This window comes from Cyphomyrmex costatus, unplaced genomic scaffold (assembly GCF_001594065.2).
Source record: "Cyphomyrmex costatus isolate MS0001 unplaced genomic scaffold, Ccosl1.0 scaffold398, whole genome shotgun sequence".
NCBI lineage: Eukaryota > Metazoa > Arthropoda > Insecta > Hymenoptera > Formicidae > Cyphomyrmex > Cyphomyrmex costatus.
This window is the reverse complement of record NW_017278185.1, coordinates 484,611-506,547: the sequence shown is the minus strand read 5'-3', so window position 1 is coordinate 506,547 and position 21,937 is coordinate 484,611. Positions and strand designations below refer to the sequence as shown.

The following is a 21,937-nucleotide window of genomic DNA, read 5'->3' as shown; positions in this document are numbered from 1 at the left end:
GAATTTATTTCTTCATCGAGCAGATTACACATCTCTGCCGCTAATTGTCCCGGACAATTTGAGTTACTCTTAATTGCATTCGTACGTCTTCACGATTCGGCTGCATGTTTTGCACTTGACATAGCAACAACTGATGTACTTGCAGTCGCATCTTTCGTAGATCTGCTCAGTTCTGGTCACGTGGCCGCGGCTGCAACAAAGGTATTCGCAGCCCTCATAACCGGAACTGCTGCCGTTGCATTGTCTGCAAAAGAATTTTTACCCGTCTTGTAATCACAGCTAAAATATATACAGGGAGGGGCATTTAAAACCGGTCATCTGAATAACTCTCTTGTTTTTGACAATAGAAGAAAAAGTGTCAAACAAAAGTTGCTTGGTTTCGAGGGGTACGTAATGTGATGTCAATAATTGTTTTTTTGGTGAAGGCGCTAAAAAGATATGAAGGTCACCTCCACTTTTTTTAAATAGAATTATGTAATTTTTTTTAGATAACGTGATTCCTCTAATTATTTTGCATATAAAAGTATTACGGTAGAGATACCAAAAAACCAATAGTTTTCGAGATATTTTACACTTTATTTTGATACATATTGACATAAAATGTTAAATAACTCGTAAATAATTGTTGACTTTTTGATTATCGTACCTTAATACTTTTGTGAACAGAATAATGAGATAAATCGAATGGTGTAAAGAAAACACATGGTTGCTTTAAAAAAAATATGTATACAAAATGGATAATTTTTTAAATACGCAACTATGTGTTTTCTTTACACCATTTGATTTATCTCATTATTCTGTTCACAAAAGTATTAAGGTACGATAATCAAAAAGTCAACAGTTTACGAGTTATTTAACATTTTGTGTCAATATGTATTAAAATAAAGTGTAAAATATCTCGAAAACTATTAGTTTTTTGGTATCTCTATCTTAATACTTTTATATGCAAAATAATTAGAGGAATCACGTTATCTAAAAAAAATTACATAATTTCATTTAAAAAAGTGGAGGTGACCTTCATATCTTTTTAGCGCCTCCATCAAAAAAACAATTATTGACGTCACATTATGTGCCCCTCGAAACCAAGCAACTTTTATTTGACACTTTTTCTTCTATTGTCAAAAACAAGCGAGTTATTCAGGTGACCTGTTTTAAATGCCCCTCTCTGTATATTAAAAGTATATGACACTCTCTTTAACTTTCAAAATTCACTGTTAGTGCCATGCTAAAAATCAAGACTGCGTTCAGTAGAAGAAACAGCTTTGCGTTGCTTCTTGCTTTTAGTTCCTTGCTGAATCTAAATGTACAACTAATCATATTAAAGAATCTTATTGCTTTTTCTGCTGAACGCACCTTATAATTCAAATCAAATATATATAATAAGAGAAAACATCCTGTTGAGGTGCCAAAGGGTTATCGCCGTCACTTCATATTTAGTGCGCTCCTGATAAAGTCAACGGCAAAAGGTTTACACGGAACGTTGACATTAGCAATGGATTATGACACGGATATAGATAACCCGCAAACCCTTTGGCACCTTTAAAGACAAACCCGTAAAAGCTTCAAAAGAATTATAAAAATATTTCTATTTTTGATCAAAATTTGATATTTAATAATAGTTTTATGTAGATTCACAAACACATTTATACTACGTAGAATTACAATTATATTTGCATGCAGATTTACAATTAATATATTATTTTCTTATTTGATGTGTTCTTATCAATCTAATATATTTCCTTATAATTGTAAATCTGTAAATTTACAAATACATTTGTGCATAGACTTGTAAATTAATAAATCTATATATGAACAATAATAAGCGTAACACCATATAGATCTGCTTCTATCAAAAATGGGATGATTTTTTATTTGATTTATTTTATTGTTACCGATCTAATAATGTATCCACTTGTAATTATAGTAAGTACAAATTTTAACGCAGTAAATTTTGGAATAACCTGATAATAGTCGCATGATATAAAAATTATAAAATATAATTAAATGGTCAGGTATATTAATAAAAATCAGTGTGATGTATATCGTGGAAAGGAAAAATTAAGATTTGAAAAGATTGGTCATATTATCAAAGATGAAATATTGTTTAAATTAATTTTGACATATACCAGTATACTCTTTCCTGATATTATTGATATTATCGTTTTATCTAATCGCAATTATACCTGATATTACAAACGGTTTCATGTTCGCCATAATTAGACAGCGATATCTTCCTCGTTTCTTTCGGGGAGGAAACGCGTGTAATTAGTGTACTCGCAAGAGTTATTCATCTTCACGGTTCATAACGGTCGGCTGTATTATCTCAATGGCCTCGTCGAAACTTCTCCTCCGGTTACTTCGTTAAAGCTCCTCGGACTCCATTATTAATCGATTTGCATGACGCCCGCCTCTGATGCCGTAAAGATACTGAAGATGCCCGCTTTTGCGGGCGATCGAGACTACTGTGTAAATTACGCGGCGTCAAGAAAAAGAAAAGGATCTTTCTCGGGAAGCCTTGCGTCGTGACACGGAACACTGGTCGAACACGGCGTGATAAACATTCGCCACGCCCACTTGTATAATTATACGCGGGCTTATAATTACTGGGTTGTGTGCTGTAAACCGGCGAGACGAGTCGGTGGCGACCCAAAGAACCTGACGCCATATATCAGCGCGCGGCGAATGAAATATCGGCGTGCCCGAAACAAACGTCGTTGGATTAGAGCCCACGATAATCGTCCCTCACGAAATTATCGAATCCTGTTCACGCGTCGTCAGGGAGAGAACGAGAAAAGCACGTCGCGCGTCGCTGATAAATCTCGCCGTGGAGTTTGATAGCGACGCACAAAATTGCGTTCGCGTCGAAAGAAACTAATATCCGGGCTAGATAGGCTGATATTAATTGATCGAAGGAATAGAGAGTTGGTTCGTTCATTGATAAACTATAATGATCGTTAATTACTCGTAAAACTAGAAAGGATTGTCCAGTTATAAGACGAAGAATACATTCTCGATTTTCATAACGTCATCAAGGATAAGCTGTTTAGATAGCTAAGTCTATGAACAAATTTTAAATGAGATAAAATTACAATGAGAGACCAACAGTTCTACAAAAAGAACAGTTTTTCAGAAGTATTTAAAAATTTTAATACTTTTATTAATTAGAAATATTTTTGTTTATTTAAAAATACTTTAATCATCTGTTAGAAAATTCTATAGAGACCTCCTTGTTTAAAATTTATTAGAAAAGCGATAAATTTTTTGCATCAACAATACCTATATTTTATTATTTATATTCTATTTATAGAATAAATTACAATCGGATTTAAAACCTGAATTTAACATTAAATCTACAACAAGAATATAGGTTATTGTAGTCAAGTCGGGATAATTGTTTTATTTACATCTTACATCCAATACGTAATCTATACGGGCATATATCTTATTTCGCATCGTTTCTTACAACGCGAAGATACTTAAACGAATTGTGAACAATGAGACGCGATTTATAGACCGAGCAAAACGAGACAAAAGATTCACCGGAACCGCCACGCGCGTCCATTACTTCCTGCATCTTATGATCCTGGTTATCATCTCCGGAATGCCGTGGGTGATCTTAACTCACGCAGAGCGAAGCGTGGATAATTTGAGGATGATGGAGAGCCGTCTCCTTTCTACCGCCGGAAAATCCGTAACGAATGCAATTACAGTGTTACAAAATGCCGCCATTCTTTCTGAAGCAGATATACGGTCTTTTTTTGATGCGCTCACAATAAATTAGTTAATATATATTCGTGACCTAAACGTATAGGATCCAATATACGATGATTTCATTTAAAAACAATTTGTGAAACAATTTACGATCCACAAATGACAAGTGCAAAGAATAGTTTTGCTGAAGTATTTAAAAATTTAGCTATATAAATACAGATCTAAAAATAATTTTTTTTAGACCACAAAAATAATTATGTTGAACGTTCAAAGTGGTTACTAGAATGTTAACATTTTTTACATTGTTTATCAAGCTTAGCAGCTTATACAATTATTTTGAAAGTCTAATAAAATTATTTTTAGATCTGCATAATCTAATATTTCTAAAACTTGTAAAGTATATTTTACTCTCTCTCTCTCTCTCTCTATCTCTCTTTCTCAGAGAAATCTTATTAAAAATTAAAAATTATACTACCCTTTTTCAAGACTGACTCAATTTTTACTCTTTACGGTAAGATTCCACTTCAAAGAATTTAAAGAATGACAATTCGATATTCAATTTGACGCGAGGAAATATCCATTCCGTGTCCATAAAAAATCTCGCGACACAATAACGTCTCGGAAGGCCGTAAAGCATTCTTTCCAAAAGAACTCTTCGAACGGTAGCTCTAACTCGAAAAATGACATGTAGCAAAAATTAGCATTAACACTCTCAGACGTGTAGTGACGGCGGAAAAAAAAAACAGCAACAAGACCGTGAATGGGTCCTGCCGTAACGGCATTCGCGCTGCGCGAACAGTTTGTTGAACAAGGCATCGTAAAACATGCATGTTCATTCGGTTTCGAGAACAGGTTCGAGACGACCGAGCGTCGTCTAGATGGCGAGACGCACCCTATCTCCAAGAACCCTATCTTTCTCTTATTCTCGCCTCACGCACGTAATTACTGGCGCGCTTGCATAAATAAACCTGGCTATCTGCTACGACGTAATTAATCGAGATCGAAAGAATCAGAAAGAAATTCGTCGCGTGTGGCTAGGTATTACGTCGCCTAGAAACGACAGGATAAGGAAATTTTATTAGTACTCGATACAGCCCGACGCCTTTGGCTAATACTGTATAGCTGGTATTCATAGTTGATTCTTATATTTAAGACTGTTAAGTATAGGCTTAAGATATCATAAACAAATCACAGAGGCATATTAATATCTTGAGACATCACTTAAGATGATTTTGAAATAAGAATGAACTACACTTAACAAAAATGTATTACGTTGTAATAAATATTTGATTGAATAATTCTAACTTATATCCTTTTAGTTATAGTAAATAAATTACATTAATAGTTCTTGTACCAAGTAAATATTCGTTTACTTTTAATAAATTTGCATTTAATAAAATTTATCTAGAACTATTCAAATAAATATTTATTAAAATTTTATATATTTTTTTCATTGTATATATGAATACTATGAAAAAAAAGACGTTTTACGAAAATGTAAAGTAATTTTTTTGCTTTGAGCAACGGTCAAATCGGAATCAGAAAAAATTAATGAATTAAGAATTAATATTGATATGTATTTATTATTGTATAAAATTTGTTTTTTCATCAAAGCAAATATTTGTAGACAAATAAATTTTATGTGGCGCATATTTTACATTCATGAAAAACATACAAGAAGCATTAATATAAAAGAAAAGACAGGTTTGCATTGCTGAAGCAAAATTGGCTGTCGTAATTATTCGAGCTAGTTTTTCGTAGATCGTTAGCGATTATTGAGGATTGCTAACGACTTTTGCAAAAAGTGCGAGCTGTAAAATAACACACGGAAAAGATCTTCACCGATACTATCTTGAAATAACGATCGATGGAATACTTCGATTGCGACTGCAAGATGAGTATAAGCGGGCTTAAAGGGAAGTCGCAATCAACGATGACCTGAGCATCTCATAAAAGTCGCGCTTATGGCGGTGCTAATGGCTTCTCGCACTTTTACATGCCTGCCTATATAACCAGACTAGTACGTGCAATAAAGTCGCACGAGCTCACTATTAGCCGGTGCATTTACGCGAAACAAAATTACGCACTAACTCCGTAAGAAAAATCATAAAAGAGGATAAACATCGATCCTTGAAATTGCTTCTAGCGACACAGCCGAAATCAATTCATGGAAATTACAATTTTGCTGAAAGGTCTAAAATTTTTTTCTCTCTATGTGTGTATACGTGTATTACTTTTGAGTTGCCAATGTAAGTTTTTATGTTTCGACAAAATTGTCTTTACGTCTGTGTTCAGCAAAATTTTAGCTTTTTCAGCAGAATCGGTTTTTTTTTTTAACGAAGAAACAATTTTCAAGGACTGCGACTGCTTTTATCTCTTTCTCTCTGTGGTCTCCAATACAGATAAATTACAGGAAAATAAATAATTTGCGTATTACGAGAGAAGTTAACGACCTATCGCGAGAATGTATGACTACTTTCGAGAGAAGAAGAAGGTACTCCAGCCCGCGGCTACCGAAAAAAGTAGTCGGCTGATCCTTACATCCTGCCTGCCCTTCATGTCTACCCTTCATATGAAGCCACCCATACTTTTCTACCTGCCAAATTGTTCTCATTTTTTTTTCTTGTTGAGGAACGAGAGGAACCAAGAGAGGCATCTTCGCACCTTTACGTGACAGCTAAACTTTTACTCTCTCTCTCTCTTTTTCATTCATTCGTTAGCTCAAAAGTTATTGGGGTCTAAAGATATTTGAAGGAAAAATAATTCATGTTTTTTTACACGGAAGAACATTGCACATTCTTCGCCTATACATCTGGTTCTTATTTTAACGAAGCAGTTAACGCGATAATCAACATCGTTTGCAGTGGACTCGTTAAGTTCTTCGCTCCGTTAATGAACGGGAGACGCATGAAGAAAGAGTTTTTCGCGCAATTGATAAATCCCTCTTCGTGCACTGCCAGTCACGTTAAAATGCAATTCAAGCCTCTTTACGCGACACTTATTCACTCGATATCGAGACCATATCAAAAGTAAAATTTATATTATGTACATCACACGAGCTCGTGAACTAAGAGTTTTTAACGAGTGAACGTTAAACCGACTTACGAGCTCTAACGAGTTTTATCCTGAAAATATATTCGCTTTAAAAGGAGTAATGTCCCTATATTATCTTTCATATTTTTTATATAAGAAGAACAGTTTTGCTGAAATGTTTAAAAATTTAGCTAAATACAGACCTAAAAATAACTTTTGTTGGACTGTCAAAATAATTAAGACGCTCAAAATGATTGCTAAAATGTCAAAATTTTTTGCAGTATTGCACATTATGTTTCGAGTTTTCTATACTATTATTTTGATCTAACAAAATTGTTTTCAAATCTGCACTTATTTAAATTTTTAGATACTTCAGCAAAATCATTCTTTCCGCGTGTACCTTCTACTTTAATAAAGCTGAATACACACACACATTTTAAAAAATTTATATTTCCTGAATGTAAGATTTACAACTATTTATAGTCATCTTTGAAATTGTGTAGATATTTCATATATTTTTCTATTTACCTCCATAGAGATATCTATAAAAGCCGATATTTATAGCCTATTCTTATTCTTAAATAATGTCTTGAATCGCCAATACGAATTGTTCTGTGATTGACTTATGACATTTAAAGAGAGAGAGAGAGAGAGATTGTACTTAAGACAGTTTCTTCTTAAGTATAAAAACCGATTATGTATACCAGCCTAAGGCTTCTGTTTCTATCTCTTATAATTATCTTGGTAAAAACGAAATAGACCGGAGATACTAAATATTAATTTTACGCATTGCATCGAAAGTGAACACATCTGACCTGCCTATCGTGCCGAGGCTGCCTCTCTTCTTATCTGGTAAGCAGTAATCTGGACTCCTGGTGGTATAGAGCAGATTATCGTGGTGATACAGAGGCGGCAATCTGCCGCCAGATCTCAGCCTGACCTCGGCCGCAGTGGCGTATCTGCGTAGCAAACGGCTTCCGGCGGCGGATGGTCCTGATGCACCCAGACCGCGCCAGCAAGTACGCACGCTGCAGGAACCCGACACCCCGTGGCACTTGCACTCCAAAGTCAAGGACTGCTCGACCGCCTATCAGACGAAGCGTTAATCGCGATTATATTGAATTTTATTCGAAAATCAAAAACATTCAACAGACAATAGAATCATTGGCTGATTTCATTCCTTTACTTATTATATTACAGGCAAAATCTCGATTTGAAATATTCCTCTCACTTTATTGATAGATTCGAACTTCACAAGCAATGAAAAATGATTTTCAATTGTTGTTAAGACTGTCGATAGAATTATTTGCTGGTTTCATTTTTTTATTCAGGCAAAATCTTCATTTTCTTTTTATCACATTTTTTTCTAAAGTTTTAAAAACAATAAAAAAAAAATTAAATTAGACCACCTCTGTATATCTAACACTCTTCTTACTTATCAACACTTGCGATATCGCAAACTCTCACCCTCCGACCAGCCCTATTGTTATGCATATTGACTGCGTGCATAAATTTCGCGGTCCCTCCGATACCAGGCGGCGTTGCACCCTGAAGAAACCGCTTGGCCATCCTCGAAGCGGATCTCACGTCGTCTCCGCAGCCGCCCCATTTGAAGGAGTTCCTCGCGGACAGCGTGTCAAAAGAGACGGACATGGTAGTGAAGGATGAGGGCGAGATAAGCGCGGATGGCGAGGGTGGCTCTCTTCGCGGTGGGGTCGCGCAAGAACAGGCCGCCAGGCTCCCCAAAGCGCATCCGCGTGCGAGCCTCCAAACCGCAGCGGCGGCCGACATCGCGTAGACGAAGGCTTGCTCTCTCGTTCCTACGATACATACGTTCATTGAAATATAAAATCAGAAACGTAGGGGAGACCGGGTCTGGTTGGCACAAGAAGTAAGTTAGCATTGCGTTTAGCTTATATATTTGTGGCAAAAGAAAGAATGGAAAAGTTACTGCAAAATATATCTTTTTATATCATAGATATAATATACTTGTCCTTAAGTTTTATTTAAATCAAACAAGTATTATATAATTAAAAAAAAAAGAAAAATGTATTGTAATTCAAGCGGCATGAAGTAGATTTTCGAGTTTTTCAATATTTTGTATTAATACTTATTTTTAGCTTAAAAAGATAAATCTAAATAACGTATTATCAGTTGAAAGAAAAGTTTTTGTTATTATACGACATGTTATTTTGAGTGATAATTTGATATAATAAAACCATTAAAATCAAATGTATGTAAAGATGGGATACGTTGATTCATATTTAATGCAACTTATGCATGATCATCATAGGTCAGCGTGATGTGCTATCGTTCATACTTTGCACGTGAAAGTCGTGAGACGTACCTATCGATGTTTATAGTGTACTACGTATACTTATATATATAAAATATAAAAAATTGTCCAGGGTATCATGGAACAACTTGTCCCGTAGTATAATATCTACCAACTATCGGGGCAAGCTGGCTGCAATGCAGCGTGTTCGTATTACACTTACTACAAAGAAACTGTATATTATACAGAATCGTAGCATCAAAATGTAGAAAAAGGTTCTTTCTATCATGTTAGCATAGTTTAATCATAATAATCAGTTATTTAAAAGACTTAATGCTGAAATTGTGAAATCTGTCCCAGCGAGACTCGGTCTCCCCTGCTCTCTACAATCTTTACAGTGAAATCTAAAGAATGACAAGTAAACCAGTGTTGAAAAAGATTCAATTTTTAAGAGTGAGATTTTAGAATTAGATTTTATTCTAAAAATTTTCGAGAGTATATATATGTATATATATATATACGTATGAAAGTTTTTTATGCTGAAATATTTTAAAATTTAGTTAGGTACAGATTTAAAAATAATTTTGTTGATTCATCAAAATAATTATGTACGAAACTCAAGCGTAACGTTCTTTTTTTGCAAAAGGTTTTGATATTTTATGTAGCAATTAGCTTAAGCGTTTTATATCGTTATTTTGATTGTTTAACAAATTATTTTGAGATCTGTATCTAGTTCAGTTTTTAAATTCTTTCAGCAAATCTTTTATACAATAATTATTATTAGCCAATATTAGCTTAATAATGTATACCTTTAAATTTTAATTCCAATTTAATTTAACAATTATGCACGGATTATGTTTAATGTATTATAACGATGTCAAATCAGATTTTGTCGTGACGTTCTTGACGTTTAAAGACCATGCAATTCTTTCTTCCTTCGTCAATCGAGATGATTGAAGAAAAGCTGATTATCGTATTCTCGAGAACGGAAAATACAACGGCGAACAGTTACGTTCGTGGTCGTATGATGTATCTCTCATTGGCGCTTCTCGGTTTTCTCATTAACGGAGGATATCTCGATCTCTCGAGCGCACTTTTATTTACAATATAATCATCGTGAAACGCGAGCGATTAATCCAACGGAGGCCCGGTCGCGAAGAGGAAGGATGAAGACCGTGGGGAGCTACGGTTTGTTAATGATCGCTAATTGAGACGCGCCCGCCAGGTCTTCCTATTTACGTCAGAATTCCTCAAAGGATATTCGATACATTTTCCATCGGAAACCTTCATCGACTTCGCGTCCCTCTGTCGCACAAAAATCAGCGATTATAAATCTATTATGAGTAAAGTCGACAGGCAGCGTATTTTCTTATTTAAATTACTTACTTAATTTTTAATCAGTACTAATTTTAAAATTGCAGATCTTTGAAAGAGAGCAATCTAATACCTTGTTTTTTTCTTGTCAACTTCTTTCGTATCTTTAATACCCTTCGAGACAAGGAGTCAATTTTTGCAATTATCATACTTGGATTTTTCTCATGGAATTATACGGATGTTTTATATCATTAGCTTTATCAAGTATGCAATTGATATATTAATCGTTATAGTGATCACCGATGCTATTAAAAGACTTTTTTTAATATAAAAAAATAACATAAAATTTCTTTAGAAGAATTAAATACTGTAGGATTAAATTGGTTAGTGATTAATTACCTATTTTTAGTATTTAATGTATGCACTATTAAGAGAATTGTACTTTTATAATATTTAAAATAAGTAATTAATTACCAACCAATTTAATACTCTTACAATAAATTTACTTAAATTTCTCTAAGGATTTTAACTGACCTAAATAAGGTAATACAGTACAGAAAAAGAGAGTGCACTATATAATAATACTACTCGTGAGGATATTTGATCAAATTATAAATACTTTATTATTATAAAGTTATGATAATGAAATTTAATTAGCACACAAAAAATGTATAAAAGCTGGACAGATAACATGTTAAAAGGTTTTCTGCTAATATGATGTAGTTTGGATAATACGCGGATAGTCGCAAACAGACCTGTAAGCAATTCAGGTGTGTAGTCGGGCGCGCGCTCGATGCTGCTGCAGTTCCATCTGCGGTGTCTGAAAGCCTGCTGGCATACCGTTGACGCATCTTTAGCGGCTTGTACCAAAGCAGGCATCACATCCGGCGCAGCCCTGCATGCCCTCGCCTGTTTCCTCTCCAACAGACCCGCGCTTTTCGCACTGGTGCACGCCTCTCTGGTCCACGTATGCGTGTCGCTGGTGCGACCGAGGCCGCTAAACACAATGATCTCTGTCTAAATATGCGACTTTTTCACCGCAAAAAGAAACGTGTTTATTGGTTACCGAAAAGCTTCAGAGAAGCTATTAAGGAAGAATTAAATCTGAACACATTTGTTTGCATTAATAGAGATTAAGATCGGATTAAAATTTAATCAATCAAAAGAAAGGAAACCAATATCAAGTGTAACTGAAATTACTTTGATTTGTCAAATTCGAATCCAATCTCAATCTTAACCTTTATAAATTCTATTAGAAACAATTTGGGATCAAAAAGATAAAAGTCTATAATTGAAAATAAAAACCAAGCTTAAATTTATATCAAAAATGTATATTCTGCTGCATGGATATAAAATTTGCTTCTCGTAATATGTCACAATTTAGTCAAAGATTGTATTTTTTGTTAAGATTCGACAGCAAACGGTCTCGTAGGTGAGAGTTTTTAGAACGAATGGTCTCGTTTTCTCCCACTCCTTTCAACACTCTAAAACATGCGACCGTGGAATTTGGGGTGGAACACTCGGTATGTATACAACTCTGTCGGACGATCAAACCGAAGGGCCGACGCAGCCGTGAGCGATCCACCTCTCTTGGTAGACAGTCCCGGTGCGGAGCCGTAAATCAGGGGGTGAATTTCGAAAATTATAGGGCGCGAAGGCTGAGAAGGGCTCACGTTTAAGTGCCGCGGGTTGAATATACTGTAGCTAAAACTCTCGGCTCGCAACGCGCGAGAGAGCGCACGTTGGGGATAATAATTACGGACACCTGAAAGTCGAAATGACCCGTGCACGCGGCCCCGCCGTGTCTAGACGTAACAACCCTGGGAATGGCCGGATCGCCAACCCCGTGTCACGGAGCCTACCCTCGGAATTACCCTATCAAAAGCCCGTGGTTCTCTAATTCGTTATTACCGTCACAGCGAGCTCGTTCATTCCCTCCCGATGACATTTCGGGGCGCGCGTTACGACCCGACCCGGGGAATCTAATTTCCGCGTAAACGCTCGCGAGCGTACGCTCGCGTTGCTTTACGACCCATTGTGAAATCGCGATGCCTTGCATAAGACCCGCAGCATTGCAGTGGTTGACTCTTCCGGGTTCTTATATACAATAAACCTATCTTTAGACCATACGTATCTCTAGACCACCTACTTAAAAGAAATATATAACGTTGAATTCACAGGTTCTCTTGGGACACATAGATATTTTTATACAATGCTCTGACTGCATCGAAGCAAAAATATATCTCGACGAAAAACAAAGTGAAGAATATATCTTACAAGGATGGCAGTTAAAAGATTACATCTCTTTATGAGGGTAACGCGAGCTCGTTCTTCGCACGCACGGCTCGTTAAAGCCGCATACATGAAGGGCGCAAAGCTTTCGCAAATTCTCGAGCTTCGCACCCCTCGCGAATGTTCATTCGCAAAAAGAAGAAACGAGAAGGGAAACGTTCTCCCGAGAGCGGTCTATAAGAATTTCCACGATATACTTATTATTTACGAGCCATAAATATCCGATTCAAATTATCAGCTCATTAAGGCTCTACTTTGCGATGATTACTTTGACGATCCGGTATCGACTAACGAGGAACTCATGCATAATTCGCTGACAAAATAATAAATGTTGCGTGCCGCGTTTCGTATCGCGAGGGTCGATTATCGGCTTGATATCTTAATTGATCGCTTGAATGCAGAATAGGAATTAAATCTCGGACAAATTCGACCACCAACGTGGATGATCTTAACTGTATTTTTTTCTGTCAATATTAAATGGATGTAGTGAAAGGCAAATTATTCATTAGTCAGCGTCAAATTTATCTTTTCCGAGTTAATACATGTGTGTGCATTTCGAGAGTAGATTTTGCTTTCACTGTAAAAGTTAAGTAATAATTTTACTGAGATTCTAATAAGTGACAGGTGAAGAGATAACATACACTTGTCGAAAATTAGAAAGCGTAACCGGGCGTTCACGTTAGATCCCAATTATGATTTTTGTCGCGTTAGATCCCAATTATGATTTTGGACTCGCTAGCGATACATAAGACGAATATGATCAAAGTTTCTGCAAAAATGTTTAATTAAATAATTTTTATTTACCAAAAAGATCATGTTAAAGTCGTTAAAATTGTAAAAATATTGTAAAAATTTAAGTAATAATACTAATTGTACAAATGTACTTATTGTACAGCATATTGTTGATAAAATACAGAACTTATTCACGATAAAACGCATTTTTACAGTTTTTGCACTCACAACATTTTGCTGCGACACACATCACGTATTAGGGTATCGTAAGAAATCATAAGAAAGAGTAGTCATTTTGAGAAGTACGTTAAGAAAATTAATTAAGGCTTTGTTTAGTACTTAAGATAACAATCGACTCTTCAATCTTGCGATTATCACACTCTTGAGCTACCTTTCCTATAGGCAATATCGAGGCTTAACAAGGTAGATCGTTTAGCACCCGGAAAGACAGTCGAAGTATGGTACAGTATTTAATGGGCAATCGGTGCGTATACAGTGATTTGCAACCAGGTCGAGTCTAGCAGAATGCATGACAGGCCACTTATGTAGCTAGATACGATTTTAAGCTGCGTTATATGCATTACTTAGCCCGCAGCTTTGCGCGCGAAGTAATTTACGAGCCGCTCTCTCAAGACGAATGCGTGACTATTTGTTATCGCACGTTAGATAATTAATTGTCAGCGGCAGTGCGTAGAACGTCAGACCAATCGCAATGCCTGAAGCGACACATTGTGCACTTTACTTTCAATTAATTTCTAAGATTGTACCAGATATATGGATTAACTAAGATTTGGAAACGTTAATAAAAGTCAACGAAAGATTCGATTGGCGAAGGATAATTTTTATTGCAGAATTAATTGGCTACTATAAAATTTCGCACTGCTAGATTAGTCGATCGACCGATTAAATAAGATGATAATAACGCACGATAAGCACTGAGTAAGACATGAATAATTTATCCAAGATAAATATCTTGCAGTAATGAAGTGAAACTCGTTACAAAGATCTATCGAGATCTCATAGGAATGTAAAATGCGACGGCAAAGTGGAAACGAGCAAAGTGATTTACAGAGTGCCTCAGTACGTGATATAATTGTTCGTTGCAACGCAGCTAATAATTTACGAAATACAATGAGATACGCGGACGATTTACGGTTAGCTCATCCCTCGCTGCTTCGCAATCGCATTGTTTAATCACTATCTCCGTCATGAACAGTTCTGACGTTTCCTTCTTGTTTCTCGGCATACAGTATCGTGTCATGTCAATAGATATTTGTTAAAATTCCATTGTTTTGTTTTGTTTCACAAGGGACAATACCCTGGCAGAAGTATACTTATTGAAAGTTTATAAGAAATGCTAATGTATAGTTTTTGAGCTATAATATCAATAACTTTATGATAAGTTTTACACTTCTGATACACCATAACTGAACAATTATCAATTATTGAATCTTGGATTTATAAAATCTTTTGTTCATCACATTATAAGTTAAATTATATATGAAAATTAATTTATTTTACTGGAACTCAATTTTTTATATAATTATAGTTCTTTGTGGGATCCTCTGCTTACAATTAATAGATGTTTTATACAATTAATAGACTTTTTTAAAATATTTATTGAAATGTTTGTTATGAATAAAGTGTTTAAGTAACTTTAATGACATGGTCTCAAATGTTTCCATTCTAATTTTCTGATTGTAATTAGTATTTGTAATTAGTGTTTGTACTATTGTCAGTGGAATACTGGCAATGATATTAATATATAGAATATAAACACACACTCTATTTAACTATCAATAAAACTCTCCATAAATAGTATTGATACAATTTTTTGTAAATAGATATAAACACAATTTTAACTAAAACTTATTTCGCCAGAGTATTTCTCTTTTGCAAGATTTGATCGTATTATTTGGGAAAAAATCACTTTTTTTAGATCAAAGTATATTGTTCATATACATTGTAAAATAATTCCTCTGTAAAACACAAATTGTCCTCTTGTAACATAAAGCAAGTAAGATACGAGACGATCTCCTATTCTGATCTTCCACGGTCTTCAGACAGTGTCGCTACCGTCCAGGAAAATAATAAAAACGTTTTTTACCAATTTACAATTTGATATCCACACCATTTATTGTCTCATTTTACGTGTTTCTACGAGGATTGTGGCTCCCGTAACAGTGGGAAGTTCACGGACGTTCGTGACGCGACATTCTTATGAAAATGCATGGCGCGGTTTCTTCACCGAAAAAAAACGAAAGGTCGCGACGCGCGTTTTGAAACGGTATTGACCGGCTGCACTTTCGAAATTCGTTTTGACTGGTGGAATCGTAAAGCGTAGTTTTTACGAGACCGATAATAGGCGCGGGCGCCTACGAGCCTCTCCGTTTGCAGGAGGCTGAAGGAGAAGCTGTTCAGACGCGTATCCGGGATGATGAGAAAAGAAGTGAAGTCGGCCCGGCCATCCTCAACCCACGAGCACTTGAACAGATCCCGTATTTGCGTATATTAATTATTATTAACAATTTAGAATTGTATTCTTCATAAAAGCATAAGGATTAATAAAAAGGATAAAGAGAGATGCGCACGAAAAGAAAATCCAAAAAGATTGACAACTAGCTTAGTTTGTCGTCACTCTTAATCGGCGACGACACTGTTTAGGGATAGAAAATTATTGCAAATTAAAGTACGTAAGAATTTAATTAGATACAGAAGCGAAAATAATTTCTGAACCATCGAAATAATTATGAACGATCAAACTGATTGCTAAAATGTTAAGACTTTTTACATCGCGTTTTACATAATTACATCTGTGTCTGATTAAATTATTAGATACTTCAGCAAAATCATTCTTTCCATATGATATCTCAAAATATTTAACACACCTTGATTTTCGTTTCCAATGTAAATCAATCGTATTCTAATGCTTTTTACAATACTTAGCTTTTTAATGAATTACACAGCTTCATTGATTCAGGCCTGTTTCGCAATTAGCATCAATTTGTTTGTAATTTCTTTGACGTTGGTGTTTCAATTGACAAATTAACGAGACTCGCGGTTAAGATCTCGTCGCGTGGGACGCACGAGTTCCACCGTCGCGTCGCACCGATACAATCCGCCGCCGCTCCAACTCGCGTCTTGCATTAAGAATGCGTGATTTACGAGCAATGTATTGTAGAGATCGCTTCGTCAAGAATGATCTTATAAATAGCGACTCGCGTGTGATTCAGCGCGAACCTGCGGGCGCTTGTCGAGGGCTACGCGTAAATTATTATAAATCGATCCTTGGCCTCGATCCTGACAAAGAAATCTTCGCTCATGGTCCTGCTGAAAGAGCCGCGGATCACTCCGCGAGAGAATATGCTATTCGTGACGTCGTCTCGAAGCCATGAGCAATATGATCTCCGATCTTTCAAACGATGATTAATGAACCCGTAAGACACCCATGCAGAATTACAGATTGTTACTTTTTCTTAATCGCGAGATTAGAAAATTGTATCAGGAATATTGCTTCGTAGAATGTAAAACTGCAATCCTTGTAAAAAAAATTTACTTTCTGTTTTCATCAATACGAAAAAAGAAAAAAAACGGCTGAGATATTTAAAAATTTAGTTAGGTTTGAAAATAATTTCGCTGAAGTATCTAAAAGTTTACAGACGTGAAAATAATTTTGCTGGATCATTAATGTAGAACTCAACCTTACTGTTAGAATGCCAACATTTTTTGCAACACTGTCTATCATTCTTGAGCATCCTACATAATATCCTATATAATATTTCGATAGGCTAACAAAATTATTTTTAGATTTGTTTCCAACTATATTTTTAGATACTTCAGCAAAATCATTCTCTCTCCGTGTCTATCATTATATATATCTCTGAGACTTTTATCTAAACTTTCTTAGTTTTCAACCTGAAGAACTATCGGTGCCGCTATTTTCAAGATACCCATCGTTTCTCTTCGTTTAAAGCTCTACCATTTTCAGAGAAAGCATCAAGTCCTGGCCGGCACTCCTTAATGCAGAAAGATCATCGTCCAACACTCGTTGGACGCTCCCTAAGCTAACGAGATCGATGGCCACTCATCCTACAAAGGAAAAGCGGCGAGAATTTGGATCACCCTTCGAAATTATCCGTCAACGTCGGCCGCAATAATTATAAACAAGAGAATCGCGAGGAGGCCTCGCTTCTGGGGCGAGTTCTTAGAAAGCGTCGTTTATAAATCACGATTCCGTGGGCAACCCCTAATCTTCCACCCCCCGGCATCCTCGTGCCACTCCCCGATCATCTTCTGCCCTTCCACCCCTTAGCACCGTATTCCCTCGTATTTTGGTTTTGCACGCAAAACCACCATCACTTCGCCATTCATCATCCAACGCCGCTCAACCTTCTCTCTGTTTCCGTTTTTCCCATTTCCCACCCCTTTTCAGGGTGGTCACCTCACCTCGCGCCCTCCTTCTCGCCGATGCGATAAAACCCCCTATGAATCGCACGACAATTTAACGCATATCCAGAGACCGTGAAACTCTTCGCAGGGAAGAGAGTTAACCGACAATCGGCCGCACTGCTTCGAATGTTAACGAGTCTTCCGTGCGCAGCTCCAGATGAGAGGAATGATTCCTGGGATGATTGATAGAAATTGCGGAGTGATGAGGAACAACTTGCGGAACAGTCCTAAGTTGAATAAAGAAATGAAGAAAAACAAATAACGATGTCTGTAGTAAAATAATTCATGATTAGGCTTCTTACTCGTTATTTGTTTTATTTTATTAGATAATCGCTATTATTTTATTGATTTTTGTGCGTGTATGTATGGAAAGAACAGTTTTGTTGGAATTTTAAAAAATTCACTAAGTATAAATCTGATAGAAATTTCAAAACAATTATAAGAATTGCTTTAGATGTTCAAACTGATTGCTGAATGTCAAGACTTTTTGTAATATTGCTCATCATGTTTGAGATTCCTACATAATTTAATAGTCTAACAAAATTATTTTCAAATCTGTACCTAAAACATTTTTAAGTAGTTCAGTAAAATTGATCTTTTTATGTGTGTATGTGTGTGCAATCATTTCACGATCACAATTATAACAATAGATTTAGAGACTAGATCAAGTTTGATCTAAAGTGACATGGTAACAATTAGAAAAAAAAAATTTAAAGAGTTTGTTTAAATATCTTCTTAGAAAAAAAGCTCGCTGATAAATTTATTTTTAAAAAACGTCATTTCTGCTTTAAGAAAGAAAAATTGTAAGAAGGTACTTCTGATAATTAAAAAGGCTGCCTGGTCTAAAAAATAAGAAGCGCTACGATAAATTGACCACGAGGAGAAGCATTTCTAAAACCGGCACTGTAGTAATCATCCGCTTTTCATTTGCGAAACGTATTGGCAAGGGATAACGAACGTGAAGCATCCTCGTCTATTAATACAGCCCATAAAGCAGCACCAACGATATCTTTATTCCTCGAGAGTACGAAATTTATGTCGACCAAGAATCGCCCCCTAAATCTCGCCTTCGATCTCCTTACGATTCAAGGAAAATAATGATCGAGATCGAGGATCGAGAGGCTACGCCTCTACCTCGCACGCACTTTCAAGCGTTTCCCTCGGTCACTAATCTATTTGTTTCTCATTAACGAACCAACATTAATCTTCGAACTCATTCGAAGCCACTGCGAGCGAACGTGAGAGTGCAAATGGGACTCGTCATCACGAGGATTCACAGGAGGACTTCTCGGATGTCTCTACTTTGTCCGAATGATTAAAGATTGCCCGTTTTCTGGACTTAATTTCTTCTTACTCGGACTCGGAAGGAACGATTTTGTTGAAGTATCTAAAAATTTAGATAGATATAAATTTAAAAATATAATTTTGTTGGACCGTAAAAGTAATTATCTACTGAAATATGATGAGCAAATGGTTTAGACATTCTAGCAACAACTTGAATGTCCTATAACTATAATATTTTGATAGTCTGACAAAATTAATTTCAGATCTATATTTAGTTGAAGTTTTAGATACTTCATGGAAATTGATATTTCCGTGCAAACAAAAGAAATTATAAATATTTTTGTTCAACGCATTTTTAAAATTTAGAAAAAAATAGAATTATTAGATGCTATCTTAAATATTCAAATCGATCTTACTCTAACAGAGAAATTTAAATAGCGATAAACAAAAATGGCGGAAAAGCGAAATTGAAAATTTGCGCTTAAAGTGAATATCTGATGGCATCAGTGGGATTGCTTTTTTCATTAAAAAAAAATGATTGATTAGAGATTATTCTTACATAATAAGACACCTTTTTTCCCTTATTTCGGCCGCGCTAATCCGATTGACATTTCAGAGTTCACGAATGTCGAGACCCACAGCACAATGGTAGACTCTATCGCGGAGATTTATTGTAAGGGAGCATAACGGGAGAAGATCTCGAAAGAACTGATCGAATAATATTTGCAAAAAGTAAATTAGAGTACTCACAGCCATTTTATACATCTGCCATCTTGGACCAGCAACAACACAAGTAGCAGTAGCCAAACTTTAGCACTGCTTTGCTTCTTTATCCGCATCTTTCCTCGTTTCGCATTTCTAAAAGTTTGACATCGTCTCTCCCCTTGGGTATATCGTGAAGACGATTTTCTGTCCTGTCTTTTAAACACCACTGATCATCCCTCGCTGCGGCGTGATTCGCTTCGCAAAGAGATTCGAGATCTCTTCATTCCGTCCATCGTTCTACGTAATCTCGCAAAGTAAAATTATTTAAAAAATCGACTTTTCAAGAACTGTGCCTTTAATGCATTTTGGGAAAATTCTCTTTTTATTTATCTTCTTTATATATTTCTACTCCGAAATCGTCAATCCTACATCGACGTCGCTACATATTTAGTATTCGAATTTGATTATCGACTCGATGAATTTTTCAAAAATAGTTGGATGACGGATTCGAGTCAGTTTTGGGTCACTTAATTAAGACGAACGATATCTGAAGATACAGCGAAGTCTTCTTAGACTTCTTCGCACGTTGACTCACAGATGAGCGAATAAGAAAGAGAAAGACCGCTTGTCAAACACACGTTGTAGACACACCAGACACCACTCTCTTTAAAATCGGCGGAAAACGGTACGCCTAGGGATCCTTCAGGATCTGCGTCGATTTCGGCGAACTTTCACCGTGCACCGTACGTCTGGCTCGGCGGGGAGTCTGCGTGCTTACAGGTGTCCGTCGGAGCAGTCCCACAGGATTTGCCGGTCGGTGGTGGTGGTGGAGGTCCTCCTACTACTTCACTTCCTCCTACTTCGCCTCCTACTTGAGCCTCCTCTTTCCTCGATGTACGAGGAGCCCAATGATCGACACCGGGGATGCCGCTGAACAAGAAGAAGACGATCGCTGCCATTAACCCTCTCGCTCCCACGAGAGAGCTTTTTTTTTCATTCGTACACTGAACAAAAATTTACTAATTGTAAGTCTTACTACACATCTCTTTGAATAGTAACTAATTGTAAGTGAACATTTACTTACAATAAAATCCGATCAATATTGTATTTTTGTTAACCGATGAATTGCATCTTCGAAGGAAGATGTACAAATTACAAAGAAAATAAAATGTTCCATTAGTATTTTATTTGTGTAGTCCAAAATGTTGCTATATGAAATTTGTATAATTCTCTCAATGTGAACGGGAAGATTTTTATGCCCATCAACGCGAATAATGTTTATACCTCAGTCACTAATTAATTCTGTCAACGCACTAGGCTTTCCTAGCGCTCGCTTCTACCGAAAATTATACATCTCGAGTAATGTATAACGAATAATATCTTAAAAAAGGAAGATGAACGGAGGCTGGAGACCACCTCCGCGGGATTGACTTTAACGAGCAGGCGGTATCTTTGTGATCATTTATTTTACTACAAGGCGGAGCCAAAACAATTTATCCCTGCCTTTACCATTTAAAGGCTGGTGAGCATTGGTGCTTTCTCGCTTCGATTTGTTGATCGGATTCGAATAAGTATCGACTATACAGAGACGCGTTCACATAGAAAAGATTCATCGTATTAAATCTGTCTGGGCTCCTTGATTAGATTCAATTATACTTAACATTTATATGCTCTTATTCAATAGTACATTTTTAGAATTAAATTCTTCTTTAAAAGTAAGCTTCGCATTTAAAAAGAATACATTTATTATATAAAAAATTAATGATTTCTTATTTTAATACAGTCATATCACAAGTAAGCCTACATTATATGAATGCATATAGAACTGCTTTCTGATAATAATTTTGAGTCTTTAAAGTTTCGATTTTATAATGTATTATAATGTTTATGGATAAAATTAATAATATAATTTGTCTACATATAATAATATAATTTATGTAATTAAAATATAATAATTATAATATATATATATGTATAATAACATAGTTTCATATAATTATTTCATAAATTGCAACATTAAGCTTAATCTTTCTCTCGTGCGCATATTTTCTCTCCCAATATGTGCATACATTAATGTCGATCAACGGCAAATCACGGCACAATTAGCGCAAGCAAATTTCATCGAGATATATCGTATGCTTC

The 21,937-nt window shown here is 35.9% G+C and overlaps 1 protein-coding gene across 1 annotated transcript; it reads right to left on the bottom strand.

Moving 5' to 3' along the window:
* On the bottom strand, positions 1–20,189 carry LOC108776982 (protein Wnt-11b-1). Its single transcript, XM_018543756.1, has 5 exons — positions 19,841–20,189; positions 11,089–11,330; positions 8,212–8,564; positions 7,560–7,831; positions 1–244 (listed from the first exon to the last, which is right to left on the bottom strand). The coding sequence occupies exons 1-5, from the start codon at positions 19,927–19,929 to the stop codon at positions 70–72; spliced, it is 1,131 nt and encodes a 376-aa protein (XP_018399258.1). The 5' UTR covers positions 19,930–20,189; the 3' UTR covers positions 1–69.
* Between the last annotated feature and the right edge of the window lie 1,748 nt (positions 20,190–21,937).